We start from the raw sequence: 9,604 nt of genomic DNA on the forward strand, positions 1-9,604 counted from the left end.
GTTCCCTAGAAAAAATTTGTGTGTTATTGTATTGTGTGAATGTGTTTTTAATTCTGTTCTTTTCCACTGCAAAAGTGTAGAGAAATTCTGTGTCTTCGTGTTACAAATTAGTTTCAGATTTGTTCACTACAGCAGTTGCAGAAATTTCAAGGATTTTCTACAATGCTCAGCACTTTGACCCCAAGGGCTACTTCACCCACAAATTTCCCAAAAAGAAAGTGATTCAATACAAGAGGTTCAGTTGGACAATTAATTTCAAGCAACTCCTGAAACTTACAAAAGATTCAGTTAATCATTAGGTTTACACAAGCCAAAATCCTGACCATTAAACCCTAACCCAAAGTCTGATTGACTGCTCAAACATTGTGCTGACATGATATTACCAACAAACAATTTGAATTGTTATCATTAAAGACTGTATATTGATAATATAATAAATTTCTAGGTCCATATCTCCCTATTTGGTGTATTTTTGTATGCTATGTATGTCAAATTTCGCAACTATCAGATAATTCAAATGCTGAAACATTAACTGTTATTCCTTCAAAACTTCAGAGGAGAAACACCTTGCTTTACTTTTTTGTATTTACTAGACAGTCAAGACAGATTTCTAACAGGAGTGAAACTGAAACTGTTCAACTTCAAAATTAAAGGAATGTAGCTGTCATCAAATATTAGGGTAGAACATCTGAACATACCATGAACTCCACTCCCAGTTAAAGAGTTGAGATAAGCTGCGAAAGACCAAAACAAAACCTTGAGCATTACAAGAAAATAAAGACCAGTTAAAGAGCTTCCCCAAGGCCTCTCTTAAACTTTTGCAGCCTCACCTTATTATATAATGGCAACTAACATAAAAGATGCAATCTATACTAATCAATACTGTAACAAATTTGAAATTTGACCAGCCAGCAAGAACTCTAATGGTAATCCACTCGTCACAGTAATACTTCACTGAAAGAAATATAGAATCATACTCTACTAAAGACTTCAACGTTTTCAACAATCAATACCTGCTAATGTGGATACCAGAGTTTTTCCTTCCCCCGTCTTCATCTCAGCAATAGCTCCATCATGAAGTACTGCCCCACCAATAATCTGTAATGGCATACCACTTACCAATTTAACAAGCATACAACTTTGACATGGTGTTGCTTTCCATGATTTACTAAAACTAAGAAGATATTAAAAGCAGGAAAATATAATGTATTTGGCCATGAAAGAATGTGTAAAACAATTTAAATATAGAAGAGGAAATGTTTAAAACACCTGAACATCGAAGTGCCGCATTCCAAGTGTCCGCTTTGCAGCTTCACGAACAACAGCAAATGCCTCTTCACAAAAAGGAAAGACCATTGCTTACTGAAAACATGGGATTCAAGTCCAGCAGCATACATCATTAGCAACCAAAAAAAGTAAATTCAATATCAGCTTACCAGCTTGTATATCATCCAATGTTTCTCCATAGCTAAGTCGGCGACGAAATTCATTTGTTTTTCCTTGTAACTGTCTTGCAGTAGGAAACAGACACTCAGTCCCATTTTAGGCACTAAGGAAAAAATACTTGCTGCTGGGTTATACCTATGATTAGAAACTGTTACTGCTTAAACTAATACATATCATAAGAAGAAAATTTATTCAACAAACCTGCATGTTTGTCAGTCTCTGCATATCAGGTTCCAAAGAATTGACAGCATCTACGAGGATATAATAGTCCTGTAGAATCCAGTGATTTAAGCTCCACATTTTCTTCCAGTTTTTCCTCAAATACTGCAAATCTTCCTGATAGTTTAGCCAATAGAAGTCAGAACCATATAAACCAGGTACCAACAAATAGTTCACAGGAACAACCTACTCTTAAAGTATCCCTTGCCTAAGAACCATGAAATAAAAGCATCTGGGGATCCACAAAATTACAAACCTTTGATCAACCTCAATGCCCAGAAAGCAAATCGAATTTCTAAGGAGGCTATTCTCTCCACAGAAATCCATCACTACATTATTCTACCAACTTTGTCAGATGGTCTCAACTCTCAGCCATTCACAATACCTATTTATATTTATGTAAAAATATGTATCTCATCATATGGATGCATTCAACTGACCATATGCTGATGGGATTCACATGGAGAAATTAACCATTGAAAGGACAGCTACGCATTCACCTGATTTTTTAATTTTAGTAATATAATCCTGATAGATAGATCAAGGAATGTATTCCAAATCAAATGGTTTGTGTTCATGTTTAAATTTGGCAACAATGAAATTTGAAAAACAATCACCAATTCAAAAGTATATGATAAATAAGTTCAGAAAAACAAATTAATCAAATTTCATAATAACTTCCTGAAAACATGTTAGAGCATCATGTATTTTTCCAAAAAGTGTCAAAGGGAGCTTCAAAAATGCACTCCCAACATGTGTAGGTTCAGCCCATTCAGGGAATGTCCTTTTCAGTTGTGTGACATAGTTCAAGTTGCGAGGACCAGGCTTTCCAGATTTCAGGGTCTGCCCAGCTTAAAATGGTGTGGGTAGCTTGGCGGGTTCTCTGGCTCTCTTACATGGCAGTTTGAGGGACCTCAAGGTGTCTAGGATTTGGCATACTGACCAATTTAGAGTCTTGGACATTCTTCGCCCCCAGTGGTTAGGCTGTCCTTCCACCTCATTTCATTGGCAAAAATTTGGCAAGAAACAGAGTTTTAATTGGAAGGATTTGTAGACACTAGAACCATTAGCACCAACACTGGTATTTGTGCCATGCCCTTAACCAGGCCCAAAAGCTCGCCGATTTGGATAAATTTGTTTTAAACAACCTCTGGCACACAACTCCTAAGAATTGTATTGTTAAAATGCAGTCACATTGATCCAGGCTGTTCTAGAGGGATTGGCGATGGGGCAATGAGAACTTTTTTACATATATAAGACAAATCACATGTATTATATGGTAAGGCACACTTTTTACCTTGTCCCTCACTTGAACGAAAGGTGGGCAGTGAGGAAAGGTGACACATTGATCGAGGTGGTCTCAGTCTATCTGGAAATCACATCTTTGTTTTAAGCACAAATTTTGGGGGTGCCTTCTGCTCTATCAAGGGTTGGTTGTGAAGAGTAGGCTTCATCAAACCAACCCCATATGACAGATGCTGCTTGCATTTTGTGTGGAAAGATGAAACAGTTGAGTGTGTTTTTTTGGCAATGTTGGGCTGCTAAATCTTTTTGGACATGGTCTCAGGATGAATATCATTGCCTCTTCACTGTCCCATGTTCACTGAAGGGACCTCTTCTAGGTGACATATGGATGATTGAGGGCAACTGCAAATCCCTGTGGCACTCAGTGTGATTCTAGCTATTCACTTTCTGTGGAGGCATCAATGTAAAGTCACTTTGGAGCAAGATCCTTTCCTCTTTAGTTTAGAGAAACTGAGGAGTTTTAAGCCGGAATTGGCTTTGCATGTGAGAGTCAACTTGATGTTTTTTGTCATGACATCGAGTCCCTCTCTTCTGCTGCAGACTCTCATATGCTTGCCTTATTGGCAATTTTAGGACAAGATTTTCCCAGTACCCCTGTTGTTTGGGTGATGTAACATTCCAGGTCATGATGTACTTATTTGTTTTATGAAATAACATATACAGCATTTTCAAAAAAGAAAAGACGCCAAAAAATTATGGTTTTTTTTCAATTTTAACCTAAAGAAATACAAGCATTAATGATTTTTTATGAATTTCAAAATGAAAGAGCCTGGCCATTAAGTTCACAACTAAATTCAAGCTTCCTGAGTTTTGAATTTCATCATTTATCTGGACCTTACTTTGCCAATGCTTGAGATTTTGTAAATTTTTCAATTTTTTTCAAAATAAAATGCCAAATATGGTTACACAATATATTATACATAATTCAAAGCATAGGTTGCATAGCCATAGAGATGATACTTACAAACACACTCTTTGCAGTCTTTAAATATTTGCTTATATGGATAACACATAGCTCCTGTTCATATTTATGCACTTACCATATCTTTAACATGGTATTAAATCCTGTAGTGAAACCTGGGAGAAATGGATGATGCAAACATGCTGATCGCAAATAGCAGCAACATTTCTACAAAAAGATGAAGGTTTTTCAGTTTCATCCACGCTAAGGAGGACATGGAATGCTAGTCTCATCTGTTTGGAGTGGAGAATAATCAGAATTGTATGAATATTGTTACTGTCCAGCACTCTCAGCGGGCCTATAAGTAGTTGATCATAATAAAGAGTGCATGTTATGTTTAAATTGGATGTTTAAGTTTGAATGCTTTATAATTTATCAAACGTTTCTTCCAAGGATCGCATAGAGGATAAACACCAGAGCTTGTAAGTGGCTAATAGACAGTGGCTGTGAACAGTAAAGCCTATTTGATACTACAATTTGGTTTGCGTTAAACCTCAGATTCTCTGCAGTGCACCCTACATTCTTTTATGAGAAGTGACCATGATGATGAGCCCAAAGTGTGATGATTTCCCAACATGGATGCTCTTTGCTTATGTATATAGTATAGGAGTTGTCTTAGTGCAACTTTTTGGACTTTCCGGTGCCGAAATCCGGTGGAAAATTTTGAGGTGAAATCTTGATTTGTGTTATTTAAACTAGTTTTTTGACTGTATATATGGATTCAGCACCCTAGAAAACCCCTAGGGCACTTCGATTGCACAGGATTACCCATCAAGCTTGTGATTTCAATAAATTCCTGCCGGATTTTAGAGAAATTTGACCGGAAAAACTCACCGTAAAAGCTTCCAAAAAGTCGCACTAAAGACAACTCCTATAGTATATACCAGATTTTGACCATAAGCCTTGGAGGTGATTCTACCAATGTTTATCTAGTTTCACATTTCCCAAGGCAGTCTCACATTTCTCGAGGCATATCACATTTTTCAAGCCATTGGTCACACATTCCAAGGCATAGATGAGCTATTCACATCCACTTGGACCCCCTCTACACATACCACATATCACATGCATAAACTCTCTCCTCTTTTGTGCATTTTAAAGCTGATTTTGGTTACTAAAGAGGGCCGACTCACCTGTGGGCTTTTATGACAGCCATGGGGGTAATTTCATGTCTATTTGATAATATGGATCTCAATTAAGTGATTTGTCAACTCACTAACAAGCCATGTTGGGACACATAAATATATATAACTACAAATTATTAAAATTATAGTAATAAAATATTGACATAGAGAGGTAAATTTTTTGAACATTTAAAAAATAGAAGTACAGCAAAACACACATTAGGGCACATCTACACACTTTTTTTAACCTTTTTGAACGTTTTTTGTTGTCCAAAGTGTCAAACACATGGAGAGACACATTGTTGAGTAGCGGCCATGCTTAGGACTTGTGTCTTGAACAAGACATTGTCCCACAAGTGCCCAACACTCCGACAACTAGTGTCCTAGTGTCCAATACATTAAACTCGCAATAGGCAAGGGGGAGAGTATTGAATATCCTAGCTTACAATATTTAAACAACAATTATACACAAACTAGCATAGATCCATCTTAACCTTAGACCTGTTACACATTGACAGGGATCAAAACAAGGGAGACCCCAACCTCAATGTTTATGCAGTGTATGAGGATGCAAAAATCTTTGACATTTGCACCTCGAGATTTTTTTATCTTCTCAAAACGTAATAAATCTGGTTATAAAATGGAACTATGCTTATTACCTACTAAAATAGGCTCTCACTTTGTAAATGGTATTGAGTTTTTATTTTCTCTCTTACATTTAGTGCTACTAGTTAGAGCTGTTCCTTCCCGCACTTCTTGTGATATGAACGTACTCATCTTCCACATCCTAATAAGAATGTCTGAGCTTTTCATCGCTCCAATGGTGTCTAACGTGCACTTCTTACCGTTTTCTGTTCTTAAATATTGTGCGGACTCCTTTTTTCTGCTTAGCTTAAGTTTTGGAAAGATTTTAGTTTAAGTTTTGGTTGGTTCAAGTGCTCTATCATGGCTGTCCCCCCACTAAAGCTGCAGCTGAAAGCCATCATTTTGCAAGTACGTTTTAAAGAGCCAACAGTTCCCTGAGGAAAAGGCCGGCCCTACCCGTGGTACACAAGAAGGTAGTGCAGAGATGGCAAATCCTTCTTAGAGGACGATGACTTCCGTCATATGCCGAAGAAGGCTATAACATATTGTTCCTAATGGACTTTTGTTCATTTAAGTGCCTAGTTGCAGGGAATTGTATTCGAGTGCTTGCTTGAAGGGGCAGTTATTCATCTTTTGTCAATATTTTGTAAACATGAATACTTGTTTAGGGGCAGATTGTGGTGTTAGCAGGACAACCAACCATTCGTGTAGTTTAATGTTAGCAATACACTCTCAATAGCGAGACCAAAAGCTGGTTCAGCTAATTCTACACAGAAGCTAAACGGAGAAATATTTGCCATTTTCAACTTAATATTTAATGTGTACAAACCCACAAACCCAAAAAATTCGTAATACAGAATTTCACAAAAATGTTTAGCATTCTATGCGAAGAAATAATAGCATACCTTAACAAATAATAGCGGCTTTATCTTTGAAGCTTTCATGTTATCTGTTCTTAACGCAGTAGAAGGCTGAGCGGCTCCTCTGACCAGCACCGTACTCCTCTTTAAATTCAGCCTACAAGAAGGTATGCTGTCATTTCTTATTAAATTAATGAAGTAAATATCGTTAAAGAAGCATGAATTTTCCTTTTGCCAGGACATTGGACAGGTGCCGCCGTGTAGAAACGGATACTTCAACGCCATTTTTTGGTCTGGAGGCTTTTACCGCCTCTGTGCGCAGGCCTTCAAATAATCCCGAACTGAGGAACGCCCGTTAAAGTTTGAACAATATTCGCACACCGGGATTAGATTTTTTTTATTCCGGTGTTATTCTCCTTTTAATTCCATTAAAATAAAGGACAAGTCGAAAAGGAGAGATAGATCGATACACTCTTAGACTACGAGGTAACACTGAGCCTAGTTGGGATATTATTGCTCAGACTATCATGTGTAAGCAGTTAAATGGGCAATCTCACAGGCGCTGAAATCTGCTTGTGTGTGCAGACCTTCAAATCATCCCCGACACAGAAATGCTCGTTAACGCTTGAACAGCACTCGCACACGGGAAATAGATTTTCTTTTATTTGTATTATTTTCTTTTTCATTTGTTAACATAAGGACACGTTGAAATATCTGATTGATAGATGCTTAACACTCCCTTTAGTTGGAACTTGGAAGACCACCACAACAGTAATTAATGGGCAGGGCAGTCTTCATAGGAGTTGAAACCTATCATGGTGGTTGGGTTTAGGGGTGAGTTTAATACTCTATGGTATTAGCTTGGGTAACGTTGTTATATTAATTTGCATGATATTTTTTTCCAATTTATTCTTAAAAACCCTAGAAAGATGATTTTTACTTACGTTATCCACAATATTTGAAGGTATATGAAATAAAAAAGCAATTACAACCTAAAACGAAAAAAAAAAAATGTAAAAAAGCAAATAAAGACGGCTAGATGGATATTCTATACATAAAATGTAAGTAAAAAAGCAAATAAAGACGGCTAGATGGATATTCAATACCTTCTTTTTAGGATATTCAATACATTAGTTTTAGTGATTGAGTATTTTAATTAGCATCAATGTTTTTACAAGAAGTATCGTTCATGACATGAAAGTCACTATTCCATAGTCCTTTGAGGTTTTCTTTGTAAAAAAAAGATGCTACTTGGAATAAGAGGTAGCTTTGCATTTAGTGGCATATTACTATTCAAACCATCTTATATGAGTTTCTCCTTTAAAGACAATAATGGATACTTGCGAGAGCTAAAAAAAAAAATATATGAATATTGTCCAAAGGCATATCGTTATTTAGCTATTTAGCGAATACGATGTTTGGTTGGGATTGTGTTAGGGTGAGTTAGCTAACACCTTAGCATTATCTCGCAATAAATTATTTTTATAGTAATTTGGGTAAGGTGGTTATATTGGGATAATTTGTATAACATTTTATAAAAGGGGAAGGTAAATTGATTTTCATTACATTGTTCACAAGTATAGATTCATTTTTAACTTTGGATCTATCAAACATTGAGAGGGATCAAATCTCTCAAAATACAAACTTGTTTTTTTGTTTGATAGGGATCAAATCTCTCAAAATACAAACTTGTTTTTTTAGTGCAAAACCTCTAAATCCTTCTTAGCCCTTGGCAGATAGGGAGTTAAGATGCATTTATGCTAGTTATATATATTTGTGTGTGTCTGTGTGAGTGATTTTTTAAGTATTAAGTTTGTATATGTTTATTAATTAAATTTAAATATGAACTTATATAATGCTTAAGAATATGAACTAAACCCTAAGGGATAGCTCATTTGGTCAAGTTCTTGTTGTTAAGTACTTTGCTAAGTACTTTGCTTATCCAGAGGCCACAGGGAAACAAATTTACAATATCGCAAATTGAATTGAATCCATTTATTATTACAAAATTTCATGCCGCATGCTTAATACATGAATAACATAGGGGGAATTGTCTTTATAAATATGTTGAAGTATGTTACAACTATGTATGTGGGATTAAAATATGGATCTATGAATCAAAGGCCAAGATTCACATGCAGTTGATTAATGGTTTCTGAGCCACTATCTTCGAGAGACCATAACTTGAGTTATCGATGTCCAAATTAAGCAAACAAGAGCTCATTGGAAATATGGAAGTGCGAACAATATTTTGAGGCTGGTTTCGATGCCTAAAATTATAAACATTATTTCATATAATTAAAAGAAAAATAGTGACCATTTTGGGCCTATCATTGAAATATTGTTGAAAACAACATAAAAAAGGAAATCTAGAATAGATGAAACAAGACTAGTTTGGAGGATGAATTCCTAACTTCATATTTTCAAAATCGAACTTCATTCAGTTAACATAAAGAGGAAAAACCTAACGATCAAGTAGTTGCAAAGATGAACAAAATATTACAAAGAGAAAAAATTACATTCAAAAAAGGGGTTGGAGTTTTTCCAAAGAGGAGTTTACTTTTCCATAATATCTTATGAATCAACTTGCTAAACTTTCCCTCTCATCTATTCTTCTACATTTTTCTTTCCATTAGGTTTTCCATGTTTGGTCACGAGCAATAATATATAGGTCTGATTATGTCTTCTCATCTCTTACAAGCACTTCTTATTGTATTTTAGGTCCCATGGAATAAGATCCCTAGTTGTAATAAAGGAAATGTAGTTTAATTACAGGTTATTGTTTTTTCATTTAGGAGTTGTTTCAATTTTCAAATAATATTAAACTCACCACATTAGGATATTGTTGTTAATTTCTCCGAGAAAGAGATATTCAAGTTTCTATTGCAGGCATGAGTCTATATGATGTTGCATCATTGGATTCTTGTGCAATTGAAGCTTTACAAACTCATTTGATTATAATGCCTGTAGTCCTTTAAAGTTATTTGAAGACCTATTTATTTTATTATTTTATTATTTCATCTTACAAAGTCATAACTGATGGGCCTCCAAAATAAGTAAATTATAAGGCCCATTAATCAACTCCTAAGCACATAAAACTATGT

At 35.6% G+C, this 9,604-nt stretch overlaps 1 protein-coding gene across 5 annotated transcripts in view; it reads right to left on the bottom strand.

Moving 5' to 3' along the window:
- Positions 1–7,151, bottom strand: part of SECA2 (Preprotein translocase SecA family protein) — a 475,015-nt gene extending 467,864 nt beyond the window's left edge. For 3 of the 5 annotated variants that reach the window (XR_016265257.1, XM_089453127.1, XM_089453125.1), the window contains exons 1-6: positions 6,546–7,150; positions 1,648–1,782; positions 1,437–1,506; positions 1,270–1,334; positions 1,014–1,098; positions 699–734 (exon numbers count right to left, since the gene is read on the bottom strand). Coding sequence is in view for 4 of the 5 variants with exons in the window: in XM_089453127.1 (XP_089309253.1) it covers positions 699–734; positions 1,014–1,098; positions 1,270–1,334; positions 1,437–1,506; positions 1,648–1,782; positions 6,546–6,785 (631 nt within the window). In the remaining variant the exon portion in view is untranslated. Of the gene's footprint in view, positions 1–698; positions 735–1,013; positions 1,099–1,269; positions 1,335–1,436; positions 1,507–1,647; positions 1,783–6,545 lie in introns of all 5 variants that reach the window. The other 2 variants (XM_089453128.1, XM_089453126.1) reach the window with 2 other exon arrangements.
- Positions 7,152–9,604: the final 2,453 nt, after the last annotated feature.

The sequence above is a fragment of the Pinus tabuliformis genome, chromosome X (assembly GCF_031772625.1).
Source record: "Pinus tabuliformis cultivar Carrire ecotype Pingquan chromosome X, CPIR1, whole genome shotgun sequence".
NCBI classification, from domain to species: domain Eukaryota; kingdom Viridiplantae; phylum Streptophyta; class Pinopsida; order Pinales; family Pinaceae; genus Pinus; species Pinus tabuliformis.